The sequence below is a fragment of the Rattus rattus genome, chromosome 6, assembly GCF_011064425.1.
Source record: "Rattus rattus isolate New Zealand chromosome 6, Rrattus_CSIRO_v1, whole genome shotgun sequence".
Taxonomy (NCBI): Eukaryota; Metazoa; Chordata; class Mammalia; order Rodentia; family Muridae; genus Rattus; species Rattus rattus.
Window position 1 is genome coordinate 63,049,986 of NC_046159.1, and position 24,047 is coordinate 63,074,032.

General features: G+C 49.3%; 3 protein-coding genes across 9 annotated transcripts in view; 1 reads left to right on the plus strand and 2 right to left on the minus strand.

Moving 5' to 3' along the window:
• Nucleotides 1-11,289, minus strand: part of Dctn1 (dynactin subunit 1) — a 32,639-nt gene extending 21,350 nt beyond the window's left edge. For 2 of the 3 annotated variants that reach the window (XM_032906266.1, XM_032906261.1), the window contains exon 1: nt 11,224-11,289. The gene's annotated coding sequence lies outside the window, so the exon portion shown is untranslated. The other variant, XM_032906263.1, reaches the window with a different exon arrangement.
• On the plus strand, nt 4,288-23,996 carry Wdr54 (WD repeat domain 54). Of its 4 annotated transcripts, none has more exons than XM_032906272.1 (10): nt 4,288-4,536; nt 20,959-21,181; nt 21,290-21,352; nt 21,677-21,743; nt 21,834-21,887; nt 22,186-22,313; nt 23,120-23,220; nt 23,321-23,483; nt 23,658-23,732; nt 23,810-23,996. In XM_032906272.1, the coding sequence occupies exons 2-10, from the start codon at nt 20,960-20,962 to the stop codon at nt 23,939-23,941; spliced, it is 1,005 nt and encodes a 334-aa protein (XP_032762163.1). In that variant the 5' UTR covers nt 4,288-4,536; nt 20,959; the 3' UTR covers nt 23,942-23,996. The 4 variants fall into 4 exon arrangements, with proteins under 4 accessions (XP_032762163.1, XP_032762161.1, XP_032762164.1 ...); XM_032906270.1 differs by lacking the exon at nt 4,288-4,536 and adding an exon at nt 20,378-20,866; XM_032906273.1 differs by lacking the exon at nt 4,288-4,536 and adding an exon at nt 20,496-20,597.
• On the minus strand, nt 14,159-20,371 carry C6H2orf81 (chromosome 6 C2orf81 homolog). Of its 2 annotated transcripts, XM_032906268.1 has the most exons (4): nt 20,288-20,362; nt 15,975-16,196; nt 15,671-15,892; nt 14,159-15,551 (listed from the first exon to the last, which is right to left on the minus strand). In XM_032906268.1, the coding sequence occupies exons 1-4, from the start codon at nt 20,303-20,305 to the stop codon at nt 14,220-14,222; spliced, it is 1,794 nt and encodes a 597-aa protein (XP_032762159.1). In that variant the 5' UTR covers nt 20,306-20,362; the 3' UTR covers nt 14,159-14,219. The 2 variants fall into 2 exon arrangements, with proteins under 2 accessions (XP_032762159.1, XP_032762160.1); XM_032906269.1 differs by lacking the exon at nt 15,671-15,892 and having other exon boundaries at nt 14,162-15,551; nt 20,288-20,371.
• Nucleotides 23,997-24,047: the final 51 nt, after the last annotated feature.

Consider the following 24,047-nt stretch of genomic DNA (forward strand, 5'->3'; position numbering starts at 1 on the left):
GAGTAGGTCCTGAGGACCTATCTGGGTTTGGTTCCTAGCACCCACATCAGGTGGCTCTGGGGAATCTGACTCCTCTGACTTCCCCATGCACACTGTGTATGGTCCACACTCAGTTAGTCACACAGCCATACACATAATGAAAAACAAATCCTTAAATTTGCCAATAAATGAATACACAAACGCACACGTCTGCTTAAATAAAAACATTTAGGACAGTTATCTGTATTGTAAATATAAGTGCTCAAATAAAAACTAGCAATGAACACCACATCACCATACTGGGTTACATCGAAATAACCCAGAGGCAGGCCAGGGATGATCCCGACAAGGAAACTGAGGCTTAGAGACCCATTTTCCCTGAAGCTACACAGAAAAGCACAAACCTGCTCCTGGACTCTCGGTACGTCCCATTGCCCCTCACTGCCCCTCACTGTCCCTCGCTGTCCCTCGCTTATCTCCAGGCTTCCAAGGTCAGGCTCCGAACTGCACTACTGCAAAACACCCAAAGAGCATCAACCTGCAGTCCCAGCACTCAGGAGGCAGGAGGACTGGGAGTCCTAGGCCTGCCAGGGTAACACAATGAGAACCCGGCTGTAAGAGCAGCCTCACTGCTCTGGGCACATGGCGCGTGAATGTGCGTTCCTCCTTGAGAGCTGTTTATTCTACCAAATGGGAGTATCTGACACATCTACTTAGTGTTAGAAGACTCAAGGAGAGAAAGCACATTCAGGAGCAGGAAAACTATAGAATTCCAAAGAAGTGCTACCTGGCATGATACTAGACATACATAAACTGTATAGACAATAAATATTACACAGGAGAAAGGTGAAGTGGGGTGGGGGGTGCACCTGACTGTGCCTTGAGTTCTGGAGCGTTCTGTTTGGGTTGGGGCTACACAGAAGCCCTGTAAGTTATGACACATGATGGACAGGGGTATAAGGTATCTGCTTGGGTTCTTGGGTCAAATTCTAAAGTCTTCTGCCGGAAAGTCCACAACCTCTCAGTGCAGGGAGTCAGGTACTCAATAAACAGACATGCTGGGGTGCACAAGGAAGTGAGAAGGGTAGGCAGGGAGTTTAACATCAGGCAGGGACAGATGGACTGAGCTGTGGGATGGCATAGTGAGACTGCTTTAGGAAGAGCAGACATGCAGGGTAGAGAGGACACAGGAGTGACATGCAAGGACAGGCAGCATCACAGCAAAGAGCGTGCTGCAGGGTGAGCATGGGTGAGAAGGGAGCCAGAGCGAGAGCCAGAGCAAAGGAGTCTGAGGAGGCCCTGTGCGGGATGCAACACTAGGGGACAGCAGGCTGGCATGGGCTTCACATACGGCCCTGGACACAGCTCTGTTCTCATATTTCCTCACCTGCAGGACTCTGGGCAAGATGTTTAACTTACTGAGCCACGGTAACACAATCCACACAAAAAGGCATTCTCTATCTCGCATGGATGTTACAAAGAATAAGGAAAACCAGCCAGGAGCTGGAGAGCAAGCCATACTAGACACTGGAGTACACAGAGAGACTAGCTCATAGCATCAACGCCCCAACCCCTAAAAGGTGTTACGATTTAAGCAAAGGCTCTGTAGCAATGCCTGGCACAAACTGTGCCCAGTCAGGTGTAGGAGCCTCAGTGGCAGTGTACCCACACATCAGTGATGACCGGCTCACAGCAGAAACTCCAAAGCTGCAATAAATGAATGTAAGGTTAGCATATGAGGGGCCAGGCAGGATGTTTGCTGCTATCAATGAGGACCTGAGTTGGTTCCAGAATCTACACTGGAAGGCTCATAACCACCTATAACTCCAGCTCCAGATCTGACTCTTCTGGCCTCCTCAGACACCCCCCCCATGTACACACACACACACACACACACACACACACACACACACACACACACACACACACACACACTGTGTATACATAAAAGCATTTTTTAAAACACAGAAAAAAGAATGAGGACCTAAACATTAAAGGGAAACTAGGGGTGTTCTTTGGGCCTTTCTAGAGCAAATTTAACCACGCACACTAAAATGTGTTTGTCATCTGTTCCCACGTGGACCTGCGTGAGGTGAGTACTTGCCAGCAGTTAAGGATGAGGGGAAAGGAGGCAGGACTATAAAGACAACACGAGGGATCTGTGATGGAACCACTCAGTCACTGCAACAGTGCCCGTGTCCTTCTGAGACACGGCCACAGCTTTACAGTCATTAACAAGGGGTTTGGGAAGGGATGTGTCATCTCTATTATTCTGGGCATGAGTGTGAATATGTGTGTGTGTGCCTGTGTGCATGTGTCTGCGTGCATGAGTGTGTGTGTGTGTGTGTGTGTGTGTGTGTGTGTGTGTGTGCGTGCGCATGCGCGTGCGTGTGTTTTGCTGCAAACTGAACTGTCAATCTCATGTGCACATTAGGTAAGCACTGTACATATTTAGCGCTTTTTAAAACTTTTTATTTCTTTATTTGTGGGTATTTTTGGAGGAATATGGAGGCAAGAAGTCAATATCAGGCTTCTTCCTCAGTTACCCTCCAAACTCTCACTGAACCTGGAGGCTGCCAATTCTAGGTAGAAGAACTAGCCAGTAAGCTCCGGAATCCTCCTGTCTCCCTCTCCATCACTGGATTACATGGGTCCTGGGGAATCACACCCAGGTTGCTATTCTTGCATGACGAGCATTTTGCCAACAGATCCATCTTCCAGGTCTTGTGCTATTCATTTGGAGACCAGGCAGGCCTTGAAGTTCTAATCTGCCTACCTCAATCTCTCAAGTGGCTAGGACTACAGAGCTGAGCCTCGGGCCAGCTTTTCATTGTTTTCCTTACACTTATATTTAAATATACTCGTTACTCCAAAATAAAGTATCTTAAGCAGTATAGGGTCACTGGAACACTTGCTTAGCATGTGATAGCCCCAAGTCCCATGCCCAATCCTGTCAAGAAAAGTTTAAAATATTGCCAACAAAAACCAGAAAGGGGGGCTGGGAGATGGCTCAGTAATTAGTGCTTGCTGTGCAAGCATGATGGGCTGAGCTCAGATCCCCAGAACCCACACAAGACCTGGGCATGGCTGTGCACATCTGTAAAGTAGTGTTGGAGGTGAAGGCAGACAGACTGGAGCTTGCTGGGCACCCAGCCTAACTGAGGGTGGAGGGCATTCTGATTAAGGAGACATTCTGATGTTGGCCTCTGGAGTATGCACACACCCACCCACGCACGCATGCATGCACACTATGATTAGTGTATTACTTCCACCCATAAGTGATGCTGAGCCCGAGTCTGACACAAGCCTAGCTATAGAGCTATACAGAAGCATGCTCTTGCCACAGGATTACTGGGCTCCTGACAGCATCCCATTGGACTCTTCACGTTCCCTAAGCAGAAAGACAGTCCCTGATTTCTAATCCATTTTCCTCCTCAGCAATATTGAATACTGCTAAGCTATCTACAATAGCGGACGGAGTACTCAGTATCTGGTAACTAAGGAAGTCTTGGAGAATTTTCTGAACAGGGACATACACAGACTGGAGGTAAGGTAAGGAGAGCAGGTGAGGATGAGAAGCACTTTGCTGGATCCTTCTGTCATTTCTACACTGTCTCTACCAGCACCTCAGTATCCTTCAATATTCAAATACTTTCCAGTCTCATGTTTCCAAACTTTGATCCTGGGCTAACCCTCTCTTCTACTCTCCCTGATCCTACCCAAGCAGGGGCTGGTTTGAAACTTAGGCAGTCTGGCGACAGAGCCAAAGTGACTCTGAAAGCACCAGCCATGAAGAACAAATGTGCACACGGCCTCCCAGAGTCCAACAGGGAAAGGTCTGCTCCCTCGTGGGGGATGCTGACTAGAAGCTCAAATGAACACAGCAATATGTCATGCACGGAGCTTTTGGTCCTGGTCCTACTCCAATACGTGCCTTACAGAGATGGGAGAGCATCCTAAATAGGCTTTCTTCACCTGTCCAGCTCCTTATCCCCAGAAATGTCTGCGGTATACTCCCAATCTGACTGGAGCTCTCTCCACTCCCAAAGTCGCCCTCACTCCAGCAAGTACCCAGGGATTTCCAGGTCCACCTCTAAGATCCAGAAAAGGAGGCTGCAGTTACACCGTCTCCCTCTTATCCAGTCGTGAAGAGCAGCAACCCTCTCACTGACAGAGTACCACTTGTTTAGTTTCCAAGCAGCTTCCAGCTTAGCTCTGTCCCATAAATCAACCAGCAAGATCCTGGCACTAGGACCCAGCGGGCCGGGAGCACTGAGACTGCGCTCTACTGAGGTAGATGCACCATTTCACAACTTCAGCAAAAGCCAAGGCAGCCAACAAAGGCTCAGCCACCTCGGCTGAGCCTCTGCCTCTTGCCGCTCGGGCAGCTCACCAGCCACTCCTCTGAAACAGATCCTGCCATCCTTTCTTTTTAAAACCCACGTCATCACTGGATCATAATGGAAATCAATCTCCTCAAACACCATGCAAAGGCGTATCCATAGCAACCCCAAAAGGAAGGACACAGAGATGCTCCAGTGGCTGCAGCAAAAAAAGGTGAGTTTATTTCCCTATCCATGCATCTCCCTCTGCTCACCACGGGCAGGCTCTGCCTGCAGAGCTCACCCACAACACCAAGTGGGAAAACTCAGGTGAGCTAAGAACCATCCTGTAACACAGGGTACAGGATGGAGATGAGAACAAGGTGTCGCCTCTTGGTCACAGTCTCAGGTGACTGTCTTACCCTGTGATATCTGACAAGCAGCCACCAGTCATCTTTCTAGTCACGATGCTGGGAATCACTCTAGCATTTCAGAGTTCCTCTGTGGCAGCAACAGACCCCACCTCCCTGCCCATTAATCTCCCTTCTCTGATGCCTTGGGAGAACGACTCCCATTTCTGCAATAGATACTCATCAAACATGAATGCTAAGCCTAACAACCCTGTATGCTTCAACTTTCCTTCCAATAAAGCAGCAATGTGCTGACAGGATTCTTGTGGAAACCACAGGAGGGTTTAGCAGTTCAAAGCTGGAGTGGACATCTAGTGAGTTCCATGCTGCAGTGACACCTGTCCTCCTCTCTCTCTCTCTCTCTCTCTCTCTCTCTCTCTCTCTCTCTCTCTCTCTCTCTGTGTGTGTGTGTGTGACACACACACACACGTCCTCCACCAGCTGCCACCCCAGCATATCTACCTACCCTTCCGTTGTCTGCCAACACACACGCATGCACGCACAGTCTGAAAGCACTTAGAACTGAGTGAAGCACTCATTAAGAGCCAGCCACTATCATTACTGTGAGGTGAGGAGGCCTGCAAACATAGGACTCCAGCTCAGACAGGTTCCTCCACACTCCCCAGGATTATCTAAGGCTCTTTCTCTTTACTCTGATCAACTGCTTCTAGCTTCTCTTACCATACCCAAGCATCTTTCCTGATGGAGCTCGCACTGGCCACCCACCCTCAGTAAACAGCCTTGCAGAGAAAGGAAACTGGGCCTGTCAGCTAAGAATTCCCTCGCATCCACTGTTGCCTCTTTCTTCCTAAATTCATTCCCCCTCCCTTCTTCTGACCTCTGTCTCCTCCTCTGAAGACCTTCATTTCAGCTGCACCCCCTGCTGGTTCTTACAAATCACCACAAGAACCTGCCCTGGCGTCTTCAATTCTAGGAACAACTACTTCTAGTCCTTACCATGTCCTCCCCAGGCTGCCACCCCAGCATATCTACCTACCCTTCCATTGTCTGCCATACTGAGTTTGCAGCCCTCAGTGCCATCGAGCCCACACTACTCCTCTGGAGCTGTTCACATTCTCAAAGTGAAAGTGCCCTGGTAACCATGATATCTTGACCCCCAACCTCCAGATGCACTTGTCAAGCTCATGCGGTGTGGCTATCCTGAAGCAAATGAAGACGGAGGCTCCTTCCCTGGAAATGCTCTCCCTCCTGACTTCCCAAGCGGCCTTGCTCACATGCACACCAATCCCTGACTCCTCTGTCTGCCCCTGCCTTCTGTAAGTGTGGCTGGAAGAACCCACTCTCCCCTCCCAACCACCTTCTTCCGCCAACCCTCAGCAGGGACGCTGAAACTCAGACCCACATTTGTACCCTGCTGGTAGGCATCACAAACCACTCAAGTTCACCAGCCCCAACACATCTGCAGCTGCCCCCTCAGAGACTTCCACATTTCCTCTATGGTACTGACACCAGAGTCTACCCACGTTAAATACCTTCTTACTTGAAGCAATTAGTCATTACTTGCGTTAATTCTGTTGCCAGAGTCTCTCTCCGATTCATCTGTCCTCTCCATCCATGTTGCCTAATTTCAGTTCAGCCTTAGAACATTTCTGCTATGGTAAGTCTCCCCATTACATCCATTTTTAGCCTCCCAGTATCCTGAACTCAGATTCTACCCCTTCAGTTTCCTTCTGTGGTCAGCTTCCCAAAATACAGTCACGCCATCCTCATTTAAAGACTTGTGGTGGGGGCAGTGAAGTGCTTCAGTAGGTAAGTCTGCCACCAGATCTAACAACTTGAGTTTGATTCCCAGGACCAACATGGTAGAAAGAACCAGCTCGAACAAGTTGTCACACACACACACACACACACACACACACACACACACACACACACACACACACACACAAAAACATATAATAATTTTTTTTTATTAACTTCACTGTGAACAACAATAACCTCTCCTCTGATGCCAAAGTTCCCCCATTCTGGCTGCTTGGATCTACTTCAAGCCCTTTGCCCTGCAAATATAAAAGAGAATCACCAGGAACTCACATCATCCATTATTACTGAGCTCAACAGTCGCCTCTTTCCTGAATTCCCCAACTTCTCCCTGAAGAGCCTGCTGCTTCCTTTCTGCCCTTGTACAGACACCTTGGACAAAGTTTTGTTACAGTACCACACTTTATTGAAAATACTGCCTGCCATCTCCTGTCCAACCTTCCCCTAGGACAGAGGGCTTTACCCCAAAGTGTCTAAGCACTGAGCACAGTGCCTTGCCCACAGTTATTGTGCCAGCCAGGCTCTAGGCACAAGGCCAGGGACAGATCAGAGGAATGACTCCACCCTTAATAGCCCATGAGAGTGACTGAGTGATTAAGACAGCGCTTGCTGTGCAGCCACAAAGGCCTGTGTTCAGGTCTAGCGTCCACAGTGAAGACAGCATTACAGGCGTCTGCTGGGTGCCTCAAAAGGCCTATAGTGAGACTCTGTCTCAAAGAAAGAAAGAAACAAGCAAACAAAAAAAACCCAAACAAAACAAAACAAAAAAAGGAGTAAATCAGAGCATTAGAGAATAATACCTTCTTTGACCTCCAGGACATGCACAGAGACACACGCCAGACACAGATGTGCAGACATCACACCAAGTTCAAACATACCAAAAAACAAAAACACAAACAGGGGCTGAAGAGATAGATAGCTTGGTGGTTAAGAGCACTGACTGGGGGTTGGGGATTTAGCTCAGCGGTAGAGCGCTTGCCTAGGGAGCACAAGGCCCTGGGTTCTGTCCCCAGCTCCAGGAAAAAAAAAGAAAAGAAAAGAAAAAAAAAAAGAGCACTGATTGCTCTTCCAGAAATTATGAGTTCAATTCCCAGCAACCACATGGTGGCTCACAACCATCTGTGATAGGATCTGATGCCCTCTCTGGTGTGTCTGAAGACAGCTACAGTATACTCACATAATGAAATAAATAAACAAATCTTTTTTTTTTTTTCTTTTTTTTCAGAGCTGGGGACTGAACCCAGGGCCTTGCGCTTGCTAGGCAAGCACTCTACCACTGAGCTAAATCCCCAACCCCAACAAATCTTTAAAAAACAAAAAAAACACAAGGTGGGGGAAGTAGATACATACCACACACACGCGCACACAAACACACACACACACACCACACACACACACACCACACACACCACACACACACATACACACTCATACACCACATACACACATGTACACACAAACATACACACACACGCACACACCACACACATGCGCACACACACAGAGCCAGTGCATGATCCTTCAGACAGGCACCTCAGCTCATGTGCTTCCATGGTAAAGAAACCACAGGCACAGAAGGCTCTAAATAAAATGCAGACCTCAGAGAAGGAATGTTCTCCAAAAGGTTCTGAGGGCACCAAGGCCCCACTCTCTCCTGCAGTAAAGCCCCTGTGAGATAAGAAAGGGCAGGAAAAGGGTAGGATGCAAACCTCAACTAATACTACTGAACACCAAGAAAAATATCAATAATCCAAAGCCAGAATCCCAAGATGGCAAAGTTCCTAAGGCGCGTTTGCATCAGACAGTCTCTTACCTGGTTCTGGTCCATGGACACACACTCCGATTAGCAAAGATATAGATCACTGGATTGATACACCGGCTTCCAGAACTAGCTGCTGCCCTGGGTGGTGGGGGACACTGAGAACCCAGTTTTCCTCTCCCTTCACACACAGACATCTGACAGCCCCCCATTACTACCTAGCCTCTAAGCAGGCCACAGCAACTCTGATCTTTTCTGGTGGGCTGCACAGAGCCAAAGGGCGGCTGATGCTCTTGCCCGTCTCCCAGTTCCTTGGACTCCTTTGGGTCAGTGTCTTCTCCTCTGTACCCCCATATCCAGCCAGGCTTCCCACAGCACCCACACCCTTCCTGTCTCCACTCTTCCCGTGTCCATCCACCATTGTCTAATGGTTCCAGGTTTGGTGCGCGCATCTCGTCTGTCCTACTGCGGCTGCTCCCAGTGCTTTCGGTAGTCTTGCACACCATGCCCACCCTTCAAAGTTCATCTATGTACAGACAGAGGCAGATTTAAGAATGGATTTTCTTAAATGAGATGAAAGAATTAAGCACCGATTTAGTCTGAAGAAAATGCTGGGAGTATCTGTCACCTGATGCTATAAGAGTCAATGGTTTACCTCAGCTTCCTTTAGTTTTTGTTGTTGTTGGTTTTTTTTTTTTTGTTTTTTTTGTTTTTTTTTTTTTTGAGGCAGGACCTCTGTAGCTGGGGCTGGCTTGAAACTCACTATGTAGCCCAGACTGTCCCCAAACTCAGGAAATATTCCTGTATTTGCCTCTGGGGCTGGGATTATAAACAGGTATCACAAGCATGACTTAGAAGCCAACTTTCTTTTTTATCTTTTAAGTAGCCATGGCTGTCCTGGAGTTCAATATGTAGAGTAAGCTAACCTCAAACTCATGGGGATCTGCCTGCTCCTGCCTCCTGAGTGCTGGGATTAAAGAGTTAACTTTGTTTGTTTGTGTTTTTGAGACAGTCTCTCTATATAGCCCTAGCTGTCCTGGAACTCACTCTGTAGATCAAGATGTACTCGAACTCACAGAGATTCACTTACCTCTGCCTCCCAAGTGTTGGGGTTAAAGTTGAATACTAAAAAACCAGGCTTAGTCCTGGTAGCTCCCACCTTTAATACTTGGGAGGCAGAGGCAGTCAGATCTCTGAATTCAAGGCCTGGTCTACAGAGTGGGTTCCAGGACAGCCAGGGATACACGGAAAAATCTTGTCTCAAAAAACAAAGACAACAACCAAGTTGAGTGTCACCACACCTGGAAAGAGGTTGCTTTTCTTTGGTTTAAGAGACAGCCTAGACAAGGACGGACACTGCAGGGTGATTTATGCCAAGAATCCTAGCAACTGGGATGCTCGGGGAGAAGCGGGCACTGGAGGCCAGCTGTGGTTACACAGGGAGTCTGAAGCCAGCCTGTATCGCATGAGACTCTATTTCAAAGGAGGGGGTGCAGGTAGGGAGAGAGAGAGACATATCTAGTTATTTCCCCATCATTAGAAATGTTCAAGCCAAACTGTCAAATCTGCCAAGCGGAGTATCATGCATGGAAGTCAACTACAACAAAGGCGACTGGGATTAGAAGCCCAGCATTGAGACAGAGGAGGCTGAGAGGTCTCCAAATCCTGACTCCTGTTTTTAGAGCTGGATAAAGTGACTGACCCAGGACAATAGTTTGTTCTACATAGTACGTAGCAAAAATGTGTCTGTCAACTAAGATCTTGTCCCTGAACCAGCATCACCTGGGAATCTGATGCAAAAGATTGTTACAAATGCAGACTAGATGAGAGCTGTATTTCACCAGATTCTATTAAACACATACCTTCATTAAAGTAAAAACCATTGGCGTACACTGCCCCTTTACAAATGGTGGGTTTCTACTTCTGGAACTGCATTTCCAAAACTGCACCAGATGTTAAGCAGACACAACCAAAACCAAAGCAAACAAGCAAGCGAACAAACAAAAATCCAGTATCTCCCTGTCTACTTGGAGAAATTATGCATATATAACCTAGTTGGAGACTCTTGAGAAATAAATACCTTGAATGGAAAGTTCTGTAATAGTCTGCTGAGAAAAACCTGAACCACAAACTTTCAAACATATATGTATACAAAGCACCTTTTACATAATAAAATTACGGCGCTGAATAGCTAGTTCAGTGGTTAAGAGCACCTACTATTCTTACAGAGGACCTGAGTTCAACCGGCCATAGCTCCAGCTGCAGGGGCCTGACATCTCTGGCCTCTGTAGGGACCTACACTCATACATACTTTTCATACATAGTTTCTTTTTTTTTTTTAGGTTATCTTTATCTGTTTAAACACAGTGCAAGTCAGGCTTTGGTAGCACAGTAGGCTAAGAACGCCAATTTCTGGCACAGTTCTTCCATTCTCAGTACCTTAAACATACCAGGGTACCAAAGGGCCAACAGTCGCTTGCAGCTCTCTGCGCTGCTGTAAATGAGTTTCGGTCCAAAGATCTGCCTCTTTGAAAACAGCAGTTTCGCATCTGTGTGCTTTAGCCGTTGTCCAGCCCACAGTGACCAGGGATGTGTGTACAAGACGACTACACAAGGATCATTTTGCAAGCCTAGTCGGACCCCAGGACAGGGCGTACTCACATCAAACGCATTTCCAGACCCCCATGTCTTAATCCTTTAGGATTAATTTTTGTCTTCGTTTAACACAAATTCCTAACCACGTGTCCACAGAAAGCCTATGCTCACTTCGATGTCACGGCTAGCAGGGGTCCCTCGCAAATCTGGAGTGGACAAGCCTGGGAGAAACGCTCAGTGGGGCCCCAGGCCCGCCCGCCAACCGGGGTGCCGCCCACCCTCCGAGCCCACCAAACCCGAACCCCGGATCCCCGCCAGCTCCGCGCGAGCTCCGGGGCTGCTCAGCAGACAGTTGGCGGGGTCGCCGCCCGCGTACCTGCTGTCAGGGCTCCGCGCCCGGCTCGGCCCCGCCGCCGCCCGCTGCCCCAGACTTGCCGCCCCGCCCCGCTCCGCCCCGCCCCGCCCCACGGACTGCCCTGCGCGCCGCCCGCTCCCGCATCGATCCCCAAAGCTCTCAGGTCCCAGTAATCTCTAGAGTTCTGTGAGCAGTCTCCTCATTCTTGCAGCCCCGCCCTAGCTGACAATGTCTCGCCAAGCATGGCAGAGAAGACATCGATAAGGCACTGAGCTAGACACCTGCGGCGGGGTGCGTGACGTAACATGCGCATGCGCACTACGCCTGGGAAGTCGATTAGGACCACGGTCGTGAGGCGGGGCAGGGTGAACGCCCTCTGCTGGCGGAGGATCTTGGGGACGGATTGAGAATTTTTGTTTTGATCTCAAAACGTGACAATTATTGACAGGAAGTAGGGAGAGATAAATTAAAATGCCCCTTTCTTTTCTCTTTCCTCTTCAGCATTCCTCAGCCCCCACCCCAGGAACTGAACTGGCTAGAACCGAGAGGTCAGCAGCATTGAAGTGGTGTAGAAAGTTTCAAGAGTTCTTTTGTTTTGAGTGTCTCATCGCTAGCCCTTGAGATAAAACTAGCGACAACCCAGTGCTAGTCAGCATGAGGCAGAAGATCGCCCCATGTTCTAGAGAAGCCTGAGGGTAGTAGGTACCAAGTGTTACAATGAGTTAGGAAAAGCAAATGTGCAACTCTGCAGGAGAGGGAGTTAGGATTTCACAGACCGGTTCCATTCCACCTTCAGTTTACGAGCTGTGTGACATCTTGTGCTGGTAACGACCTCTCAGTACCATCCCTTATTTGTAAAATAACTATCAGTGACAAGATCTGGAAAGAATGGACACCTCCGCTATTTCATCTCCTAAATATTTCTAATTATTCTGAACATACAATGCATTCCTACCATTCGAAAATCAAACTCGAGCCTGCTGGAAACGGGTCAGCAGCTAAAGGTATCCACCATACAAGCCTGACAACTTGAGTTTGATTCCTGGAATCCACATGAAGATAGGAGAGAACTGACCAAACGCACACACACACACCACATATCGTACACACACCTCACCATATACACATAGTGTACACCACACACACAAGCTACTAAATGAAATATAAAATTAATACTTTAAAGTATTTACTGAGCCAAACATGAAGGCACATGCCTTTAATTCCAGTATTCTAAAGGCAGGGACAGGTGGTTCTAAGTTGAAGACCAACCTGTTGTATGCAGCAAGTTCCAGGCCAGCAGGATTGTATAGTAAAAGCCTGTCTCAATTTAAAAAGAAGGGGGAAGGGGGAGTTCCAGCATGGTGGCACACATCTCTCACCCCAGAACAGACAGATAGATCTTGGGGTTCAAGACCAGCCTGATCTGCAGAGCTAGTTCCAGGACAGCCAGGTGTATACAGAGAAAGCTGACAGAAAATACATCTCAAACCCCCTGAAAACATATGCCCTGAGAAGGCTCCCTTTAGCCCTTGTTCCACCCTACTCTACCCTCCTTGCCTGCTACAGGTGATTAGTTTCTTGGTCATCTGGTGAAAGTTTTACTTAAACACAAACTCTAATGAACGGAGTTCCACTCCTTTCATCTCTTATGCAATGGCAGTATAGTATATAGACTTACATTCTGCCTTTTATTTTTCTCTATAGAATCTCTAAGATTTATCCATTTTATGTGTATGAGTGTTTTGCCTACATGTATGTTATGTCTGTGCACGAGGCACATGGGGAAGACAGAAAAGGGCTTAGTTCCCCTGGAGCCGGAGTTGGTGGAGATGGTTATGAGCTGAGCCATGCGGGTGCTGGGAATTGAGCTCAGGTCTTTTGGAAGAGCAGACAGTAACTACTCTTAACTAACACTGAGCCATCACATTCAAACGAAGTGGGTAAATCTTTTCTGGTTGAACAAGCCTGTATCTGAAATCCCAGCACCTGGAAGGTTTAGGGATCAGAAGTTCAAGACCATGATCCATGGCCTGCTAGCAGTCCTGGGCTCCAAGATAACATAGCTTGAAAAACAGAGGTCCTCGTTTGTGGCTGTACATACTTATTGACTGGACTCCTCTAGTTCCTTTGTTTTAGTTGTGTGCATGTGTGTTGGTGTCTTGGGTGCACATACCCATGTGTGTACATTTGGAAGCTGGAAGTTGACCTGAAGTCTCTTCCTCCATCACTCTCCACATTATTTTTTGGAGACAGGGTCTCTCACCAATTCTGGCTAGACTGGCTGGCCAGCAAACCCTAGGGCTTGTCCCTTCTCAACTTCCCCAGAATAGGGAGTGTAGGCTGGGGGCTTGTACGCAGGTCCTCAATGCTTTGCTTTACATAGCAAGTGCTCTACTGGCTGAGCCATCTTCTGGACCCTGTTTCTAGTTTTTTACTGTTCACTGTTGTGCAACCACGGGGGTACATAGGACGTTTCACATGTGAGCATATTTATGTGTGTGTCTTAATTGCTTAAGATTTATTGGCTATGTATATGTGTTTTACCTGTAAGTCTGTATGATACAATGCTTTTTCTGTCATATGCAAAATTCTAGGTTCATTTTCCTGAACACAGGAGTAAAACTCAAACAGAAAAAAAATTAGGTTTTTCCATTCAAGATGAACTAAGTAAGCTCCGGGAGCTGGAAAAGGAGAGCGAATCCATGTGTGGAATCACTCTATACTTATAATCACCGTTGTGCACTTCCTCCCATAATGAAAGGACAAAGTTCTCCCTGGGAGCCAGATCTGCCTTACAGTCCTCAGATCTTCTCTTTTAACGAGTGTTTTGGGGGCGGGGGCAGAGAACTCTAGGGAGCCGCCTTATCCCTTGGCCTTATCTCCTAAACCGTGACAACGGCGCCCCCAGAGTCCTGTTAAGGGAATAGACAGCTTTGGAAGAAATGGCACCATCTCGTCAGTCAGTTCCTGCCGCAACGCGTTTATTTTGAGCAAGGTTCTGTTCCCAGTGTGGAGGCTCAGGACCCAGAGTGGGGCACAGGCTTGGTGGGGAGCAGCCAGGCTTTGGGGGTCTCGTTCCTTAGCTGTTTCATAATCACCTGAGGCTTGGACACACCTGTCTGGATGGGTTGCTGCTCAGGCGCCTGAGGGGTGCCTTCTTCAGCCTCCTCCTGGATGGCAGCAGGGTTGAGCAGCTCCTGGGTGCCCCGGTTCCACATACTCACACCAGGAACCAGCTTCATGTTTTCTGAAATAACCATGGGCTTCCACAGCACCTGGGACGTAGCCTCGAGGACCTGGGGCACCGCTAGGGGCCATCCAGAGTCCTCTGAGACAGAGTCTTCCACAGGTTCCTGGCCCTGTGGAGGCACTCGAGTCCGTCCCGCCCACAGCTCTCCCAGCTGCTCCGCCTCCCGCTCCCAACCGCTTGGCCACTTAGCTCGGGGCCATAGTTTGGGGCTCGGAGCACTGGCGACGTCGGGAGGGACTAGGTTTCTAGCGAGGAAGCGGAACCCGGGGCTGAGGAATGGCAGGTTTGACCCGAAGGATGGTGAGGATTGGGCCAAGTTTAAAGTGGGATCCGGGCCGGAAGAACGGAATGTAGCGCAACGCTTGAGAGGGAAACTTGGGAAAGAGACCTGGAGTTTGGAGTGCGTACGTGAGCCGAGGGCTTGGGACTCGCTTGCTGAGGCCCCAAGTTGGCTCTTCCGCGGACGCACGCGATATATTTCCAAAGGGCGCGCTTCTTGGTCTGGGATCAGGACCTCGGCCACGGGGCGCACCCAGTGGCGGGGCAGCCGTGAGGGATCCAGGCGCATCGTGGGCGTCTTGTGGCTTGGCCGCCGTTCCATTCCTCCAGGCTGCAGAAACGGGGAGGGCCCATCCGGCGTGGGCACATCGAGAAGGGACCTATCTGCCGACCCTATCGAGGAGCGGCCGAGCTGGCCCTTGTTCTTCAAGTTCAGCCGGTCCCCCGCGGCGTCTGGCTGGGGCACGCAGTGGTAAAGATCCTGCAGCGACAGGTGTGAACCGAAGGATGAGCCCGTCCTCTCACAGGTCTGCAGACTGACTACTTGGGACAGCTTCGGAGAAAGCTGGGGGCTGTGGACGGTCTGGACTTCCAGAGTAGGTCGTAAAGACTCCTTCGAGGGCACAGTCAAGATACTCTCCCGGCTGTGGGGTACTTCCAACGCATCCCGAGGCTCAGCTTCCTCAAACACCTCCATGGCGGGCGTGGGTGTCGGGGTGACTCTAGGCTCGGCAGAAGGTTCTGAAGATTGTGTCGGCTCCTGGGTCTCTCCGCCCAACCACGATGAACCTATAAGGAACTGGTCCGGGTTCCCAGGTTCCTGGGGAAACACACAAGGGTAATGAGATGTTGGAAATGGAGGGAAAGGGCCTCACTTCATGATCCTGAGCGGCTCCAGAGGAGACTTCTGTCGGAAAGAGGCTCAGGGCTTGGGCTTACTTCGTTGTGGAAGTGCTCCTCTACACCAACGGGCGCCGGTGCGTGCAGTACAGGCACGGAGCCCTGGGCCCAGGCATCCGTGGTGCATGCCAGGGGCTCCTCATCCTCGCCCCACGTGGGGTCCTCAGCCACTGCAGATTCTCCCTCATCTCGGGCCAGGAAGCGCCACTCAGTGATCTGCAGCATGGCCTCTCGAGCCTGGCTAATGGTGAATGGAACGCACTGTGGAAGTGAGGGAGGGTCTCAGCCTTGCCAGGAGAGGCAGGGTAGAAGATAGGTCTGGAAGACCCAGATCTAGGCCCACCTGCTGGGTCAGATAGACTTTGAAGGCACACTCCATAACTCGAGTCACAAGGTCGGCCAAGATGTCACCCACTATGTCCTCGCCCTCCTCCAGTGACATAAACGCAATCCATTCTGCCTCATTGAGCCGCCCAGGCACGATGTCCACCTGCGGCACCGGCTGGGTGGGTGGCCGGGCTTTTTCTGCCTTGGATCGGGTCACCCCACGGTCTCGCGCCTGCCTCTGTAGGAACGAAATGGGTACTCAGGACAGGAAACCAAGGGGGTGGGACTGATGGGCTAAGGGCTGGAAAGACCCTTTTGCAAGATGTTTTCTAAGAAAGGAAAGGGCCTGGGACAAGGAACCTTCAAGTCCGTGATGCGGCGGATAGACACTCTGTAGGTATAGCACTCAATTTAATACTCGTAACAGCCACCAAGCCTGCTTTAATGACAAGGAAACTGACAGTTGACACTAATCATGCTCAACTCACAGCTCTGTTATTTGCCTTGCAGCAGTGTCAAGTTCTTGAGAGTTCAAAGAAGTCTCCTCTGCTCGTGTTTCATTTTGCTTTGAACAATCTTGTTATGTAGTTCTGGCTGGCCCAGAATTTGCTATGTCGACTAGGCTTACCTCAGGTTTGCAGTAATTCTCCTGCCTCTGACTCTTAGGTTCTAGGATTACAGGAATGGGGCAGCACATTAAGTTCTCTCTTTGTTGCCTTTTGTGCCTGTGGATATTGTGGTCCTGGAGAGGGAACCCAGGACACTGCATACTCTATCACTGAGTTAAATCCCTCACCCTCTCCCCGCCCCCACTCCTTCCAGACAGGGTTTCTATTTGTAGACTTGGCTGTCCTGAAACTCACTGTGTAGACCAGGCTAGCCTTGAACTTGATTCCACCTGCCCCTACTTCCCAAGTGCTGAGATTTAAAGGCCTGTATTCCTACCACTCAGCCTTTCTACTTTTTGTTTGTTTGAAACAGAGTCTCTCTGTGTAGTCTTGGTTGTCTTGGAACTCACTCTGTAAACCAGGCTGGCCTTGAACTCAGAGATCTGCCTGCCTCTGCCTCCCAAGTGCTGGGATTAAAGGTGTGCGCTGCTATCCCTGGCTCCCCTTTTACCTCTTATTTTGAAATCTTACAGAGTTGCCAAGGCTGGTCTTGAAATTAACTTGATCTCTCTCTCTCTCTCTCTCTCTCTCTCTCTCTCTCTCTCTCTCTCTCTCTCTCTCTCTCTCTCTCTCTAATTTATTATGTATACAGTGTTTTGCCTGCATGTATGCTCACAGGCCAGAAGAGGGCACCAGATTCCATTACAGATGGTTGTGAGCCACCATGTGGTTGCTGGGAATTAAACTTAGGACCTCTGGAAGAGCAGTCAGTGCTCTTAACCTCTGAGCCATCTCTTCAGCCCTTCCACCAACCCCCCTTTTTAATTGAAAATTTATAGAATATATTCTGATCACAGTTTCCCTTTCCCCATCCCTCAGATCCTCTCCACCTCCCCACTTGTCCAACTCCAGGCCTTCTATCTCTCTTCCTCTTTAGAAAACAAACGGGCAAATTAAAAAAAGGCAAACAAACCAGATTTTAACAAACAAAAAACAGTGAAAAGCACAAGAAACACACACAAAACAAACAAAAACCCCCATAAAACACAAAATAAGAAACTATAATATGCAAGCAAAAGATAGAGAAAAATTTTTAAATGCACAAATGAAATAATATGAGTTAGAAGAGAAAAAGTCTATGAAAGCGCCACTGAGTTCATTTTGTGGTGGCCATCTACTTCTGGCTCAGGGGCCTACCCTTAAGTGCAGTCTCCCGGGGTTGGGGATTTAGCTCAGTGGCAGAGCGCTTGCCTAGCAAGCGCAAGACCCTGGGTTTGGTCCCCAGCTCCAGAAAAAAGAGGAAAAAAAAGTGTAGTCTCCCTAGTAGAATCCACTGGGAAAACTGATGTTTCCTTTGCCAAGTGGTTGTCAATTGGAAATAGCTTTTTGGTTAGGGATGGGAGCCCATGTCCACTTCTCACTCACAGCACAGGACCCAATCTGGCTTGGCCCTGTGAGTTTCTATGTAGGTCCTGCTGAGTTGGAAAAACAGCTGTCTTGATGCCATCCGTCTGTCCCTCTGCCTTTTGCCTCAGCCTCCCGAGTAGAGTAAGCCTTCACTACTGCACCATCTTTACCCACTTTTTCTATTCACATCTTATGGAATTCACCTAAGGTCACATCTGAGATAAGTAACTAAGTATAGTCAGATTTCATATCTACATTTGTCTAACTCCAAAACTTAATTCTTGCTTCCCAAACAAAGGTATTTCTAAAATATATAAAAGAAAAACATGTCAGGATATTTTTAAAAACTCATCCAAAAAGAAAGGTAAATAAGAAAATAAATGAGGGTTGGTGAGGTGACTCACTGAATAAAGGTGCTCACAGCTCAGCCTAATGACCAAAGTTTGGTTTTCAGCACAACAAAGTAGGAGGAGAGACCCATCTCCCACAAGTCACCCTCTAACCTCCATTTGTGCACTATGGCATACACCACACACACACACACACACACACACACACACACACACACACACACACACACACACACAAATAAATGTAACAAGAGATTGAATTCATTAAGAGACTCCTGTGATGGCTTGAAAAAGAATGGCCACATAAGTTCAATTTGAACTGTTTGGGAAGGATTAGGAGGTGTGGCCTTGTTGGAAGTGAATCTCGAGGGACCAGTTTTGAGGCTTCAAAAGTCCATCGTTTGCAGTTAGCTCTCTCTGCCTCGTGGGCTCTCAGCTACTCCTCCAGCTGTGCCTGTCTGCCTGCTGCCTTGCTCCCCATCATGGGGCTCATGGACTCCTAACCATTTGGAACTGTGAATCCCAAATTAAACACTTTCTTCTATAAGTTGCTTTGGTCATGATGTTTTACCACAGCAAGAGATAAGTAACTAAGAAAAGCCCAAGAGTAACTTAAAGACACAATGTTTCACAAAAGAGGTGTAGTAAGTAAAAAAAACAAACAAAAAAAAAAAAAAAAAAACATTGTAGAGAGAGCCAGAACTAGGCGTGATGGCTCACAGCAATAAACTCAGTGCCCAGGAGCCTGAAGCAGTTGCTGTGGGTTCAAGGCCAGACTGGACTGTGAAATGAGACCATGAAGGAAGATGGTTCCTTCCAAAATTTACCTCCAAATATAAGCTTTTATCTATCTACATTATTGCTTCATATTCTATATTCTCCAATATTCATTCTCTCAGGAAATCTGTTGTCTTCTGTTCTCTACACTCCCAATTTCTGGCCTTGAATTCCCAGAGACTAAGCAGCCTTAGTTCTGGGACTAAAGCTGTGCTTCCTTAAGCCCAGGCTAAATCTTTAAAGCCAAAACAAAATCAAAGAACTGATCCCTTAGGTCTCTCCCCCCAGCTGGGACAGACATGTGGAGTGCACCTAACACAAGAGAACTGAGATATTTTTACTCCTTCATTTTTCCCAAGGGTCTACCAATCTTTTTTATCTTTTTAAATGTCTTGACTTTGGGAGTAAGAAAGTTGACTCAGCAGTTAAAGAGCATTAGCCACTCTTCCAGAGGACCTGGCTTTGATTCCTAGCACCCACATGATGGCTCCAAACTGTAATTCCAGTTCCAGATCTGATTTCCTCTCCTGGCCTCTGCAGGCATCAGACATGGACATGGTGCACAACACACATGCAGACAAAACACCCATATATATAATTTTTTTCTTGACTTAACCTATTTGGCTTTTGACAGCAGCATGGGAGGGTGTCGGTATGGAAGAGGCTATGAGTTCAAGGGCAACCCGGTCTATATAGTGAGTTCTAGACCATCCAGGGCTACATACACAGTGAGACCTCACCTCAAAATAAAAGGCAAGCCATGGTAGCACATGTCTTTAATCACAGCACTCTGGAGGCAGAGTCGGAGGCCAACCTGGTCTACATAATCAAACTTTCTGGGGTTAAAAACAGTAATAATGATAATAAAGTCAGTTTTAAGGTCACCCTTTGAGTTGTTTGATCCATTTCATAGTCCTGAAATTGTCAAGGTAGTGATTTATCCACCAGGTCCTCTTCCTAGTGCCTGATTCTGGTTTACCCACCAAAATGGTATCCTAGGCATAAAGGAATTACTACTTGCACTCGCAGTTCAGCTGTTCAGAATTTGATTGTTCTTGGCCTGGTGCAGCGGTCAACCCTTGGGGACAGAGGTGCACCATCTCCATCTCGAACCTAGAGCTAGTTCATTGCCCCTATACCAGCCAACCCCAGTTCTTGAGCACTCCTCAAGTCGAGCTGAAACTCACCGAGCCTTCGTGTGACATTGTCACGACAGTCACTCCAAGACGGTGTTTCAGCTGCCCTCAGGACCCTCCATCGCTGTAGCTGCAGCGGCGGCGACCCAACGGTCGCCTCGGCAACCAGACCGGCTGAGGGTCCGTGGCGCGGTCCACGGTTGCTTAGCAACCGCGTAGCCGCGCGTAGCCAGTTCCAGTCACAGGCCACGCCTAGAGGCCGTGCGTCCGTGCGTCGTCTCTATGGTGGCGGCGGATTCGGAGGGACTTGAGGATCGCGGCGCCAGGCAAGGCGCACTTGAGGGTTGGGGGTGGGTTGCAGGTGTGACCCCTGACCTTGGCGTGGGCCTTCAGGTAGCCAAGCTGTGGGAGGAAGGGTTGGAGACCACATTCTGCCTTTTTAGCTGAGACGTTCGGTGCTACCAGGTCTTTACATCATCATTCTTCCTGTGGGATTCCCTGGTGGCCTCAACACTCAACCCTGAGGCTCTCCTGCTCCGTGGGATCCTGTCCTCCACTTGTGACTATTATCCATCCTTGTGACTTTCCTCGGGGACTCTATCTGTCAAGGCTCTCTCTCAGTGTCTCCCGGTTGCATCTCATCGTCCTTCTCCCCTGTCCAAGTGTCCTCTGTGGCCTTCTTCCCGTTTGTCGTGCGGTAACTCTAGTAATTTCTCTCCCAGGATGTTCCGCCGCGAGCGCTCCATCCCACTTCGTGGCTCTGCCGCCGCCCTGTCTAACAACCTCAGTGTACTGCAGCTTCCAGCCCGTGATCTCACGCATTTTGGGGTGGTTCATGGACCGAGCGCCCAGCTTCTCAGCGCTGCCCTTGAGGGTGTGCCCTTGGCCCAGCGCCAGCTCCACGTTAAAGAGGGCGCTGGAGTGAGTCCCCCACTTATCACTCAGGTGAGGCAAGGAGTGAAAGAGGAGTTGCTTAAATCAGTGTGATCCTTGTTCTTTAACCCCATCCTCTTGATGCCTTAATGTCCCGTACTGTGATGCGCGTCTCTCCAGGTCCACTGGTGTGTCCTCCCCTTCAGAGTACTGCTGGTCCTCACCTCACACCGAGGAATACAGGTGAGGAGAGAACCCCCCAGCCCTTTCTCCAGCGCCCCACCCCCACCCCCATAACACTTTCAAACTTCTCCCGTGAGCAGCCCACTCTCGCTCTGTTTTTCATCTTCATGCCTTCCATTTTCTTCACTCTTCAATTCCGTTTCCTGTGACCCTTGGGCACATGTAGCCTCAGTGTTCTCCTCTGAAAACTGGGGATAAGAATAGTACCTGCCTCCTAAAACAGAGTTTGAGGATTACATGGACTCCTGCTAACCTGGCTGGGTTAGTACCCGGCCAAGGAGGGTCAGCTGAATCATGCTCTCATTTTTGCCCCCTGTCTTCCAGATGTACGAGTCTGACGGCTCCGTCATGGTTTACTGGCATGCCTTGGACTCAGGAGATGCTTCTTCAGGTACCTTCAGGGCCGAGTGGAGCAGGGGTGGAGGCTGGATTCGCTGGGGCTGGAGGAAGTGCTGTTTCTGAGAGCTGCTTTTGTCTTCAGTACAGGCTATGTTTGCCCGAGGAATTGCTGCCAGCGTCCACTTCATCTGTGTGGGTGAGAGGACTAGAGGCAGGGCTAGGGCCTGTATATGAGGTACACATCCTTGTGGGGGTCTCAGCCAGGAGGTTGCTGAGGGGTTGACGAGCTTAGGAAGAGTTAGAGGGAAGCTGGGAAGGAGGGGTATCAGGGACTCTGAAAAACATTTAGAGAGGGACAGTGAATGGAAAGTCAGGCCTATGAGCGCAATGAGTTCATTACTAAGACTTCTGGGATAAAGGGGGGTGCTGGCTGTTGTGACTGGAGACACAGAGGGCTCAGGAAGCCATCAGTGGGACACTGGTTGTGGCTGCAGGAACGTGGTCTGGTCGGATACTGGTCTTTGATATCCCCGCTAAGGGTCCCAATATTGTACTCAACGAGGAACTAGCTGGGCACCAGACACCAATCACAGATATCGCCACTGAGCGTGCCCAGGGACAGGTGAGTCCACTCCTTCTACCAGTTCTAGTAGCCTGGGAGGCCCATGTGTGGGTATTAGCTATGCCACTAAGAGGTGTGGCTTTGGAACCATCTGTACTTTCTTAGATGCAATGGGACATACTTTCCACCAAGTAGTGTTTTATAAAAAAAATCACTAGCACTCTCCATCGCTGGTGTGAATCCAGAAGTTGGAGCCTACCATCTCCCAGATGCTGCCAACACTGTAACTTCCATCCCTGGACTTAAGCTAGTGCCCCTATTCTGACCCAGGGCCAGCCTTTCCATAAAGCTGTCTCCCAATTTCAACCCCCTGTGACCCCTCCCCCTTTAGCTTCACTCTGAATAGGCTCTACCCTCACCAAAAACTTTTCTCCCCACTTGGATTGAAAACCTCTTGGGAACAGGATTTTATCATTCGTATTTTTCACAGCAGCTAGTGTGTCTGCCTGACACCAGGTCAGGAGGTCTAGGGACTAGTTATGACTGTGGCCCATTGCAAAACCTCCAAAAAGTTGGGACATGATGGTTTTAGTTTTTCCACCTGTCCGGAAGGGACATTTATACATCCTCTTCTATTCCATGATGGGGGTGGGGAGGTGGTGGTTGTGAGTGCATATAAGGAGCTACAAGGAGCCTATGCTTTAGAGACTCCTGGAGAAGTGTCCATGGTGTGAGCTGTTGTCAGAGCCACTCTCACCCTTTCCCTGTAGAAGTAAAGAGGCAAGCATGGCTTCACCCCGCTCCTGCTCTGTACTCTGGATCACACAGACTGTAAAGGGAAGAGCTGACCCTGATTTCCTCCTCAGGATGGTGTTGCTGACATGGTGACAGCAGATGACTCAGGTGTCCTGTGTGTCTGGAGGTCAGGACCTGAGTTCACCTTACTGACCCGAATAGCAGGATTCGGGTAGGAGAGGCAGACAAGGGTTACGGCCTTTGTGAGGTGACTTCAGGGTAGGGAGTATGTTGGGGTCTGGAGAAACCAAAACTGAACATTGCCCTTGCAGGGTCCCGTGCCCCTCTGTGCAGCTGTGGCAGGGGATCGTAGCAGCAGGCTATGGAAATGGGCAAGTGCGTCTGTATGACGCTGGCACAGGAGCCCTCCACATCCAGATCAGTGCCCACGCCCGGACCATCTCTGCCCTGGACCTAGCTCCAGAGGTGGGCAAGGTCAGTCTCCTGCATCCCTACGTACCTTTCCTGGTGCTTGGATACACAGCATAGGCTTGTCCCTGTACTCAGTGTAACTCCATCCCCAGGGGCCTGGACTGGCACTCCGGCTCATGCCCATCCTGTCAGGGCATCTGACCCCCTGCCCATCCCTCACGGGGTTCTCTCTTTTAGCTGCTGTCTGCAGCTGAGGATACCTTTGTACACATCTGGAAGCTGAACAGAAACCCAGAGAGTGGCTCCATTGAGGTACGTTTGCAGAAAGGTGGGCATAGGGACCCAAGGGCACGTGAGCAGCAGGACTGACCAGCCCTCTTTCCCCACAGGTGGAACACTGCCACGGCGAATGCATTTCTGACACGCAGGTGTGCGGTGCTCGGTTCTGTGACCCAGGGGGCAGCTCCTTTGCTGTGACAGGCTATGACCTTGCTGAGATCCTGAGATTTGGCAGTGTCTGAGAGTGGAGCAGCGGTCCCTTCTCCCTTGGTATTTATAAAGTATTCCCTCCACCAAGCCCTTGTCTGATCACTCAGCATCACAGCCACACCTCTAAACATCAAGGGG

What these genes read in the sequence shown, in the direction of transcription:
- C6H2orf81 (XM_032906268.1), bottom strand. An exon ending in AAGTCTATCTGACCCAGCAG is followed by an intron (nt 15,893 to 15,974) that starts GTGGGCCTAGAT and finishes TCACTTCCACAG; the next exon opens with TGCGTTCCATTCACCATTAG. An exon ending in AGGAGCACTTCCACAACGAA is followed by an intron (nt 15,552 to 15,670) that starts GTAAGCCCAAGC and finishes GTGTTTCCCCAG; the next exon opens with GAACCTGGGAACCCGGACCA.
- Wdr54 (XM_032906272.1), top strand. Translation starts at nt 20,960, where the DNA reads ATGTTCCGCCGCGAGCGCTCCATCCCACTTCGTGGCTCTGCCGCCGCC. An exon ending in CGTCCACTTCATCTGTGTGG is followed by an intron (nt 21,888 to 22,185) that starts GTGAGAGGACTA and finishes TTGTGGCTGCAG; the next exon opens with GAACGTGGTCTGGTCGGATA. An exon ending in CAGAGAGTGGCTCCATTGAG is followed by an intron (nt 23,733 to 23,809) that starts GTACGTTTGCAG and finishes CTTTCCCCACAG; the next exon opens with GTGGAACACTGCCACGGCGA.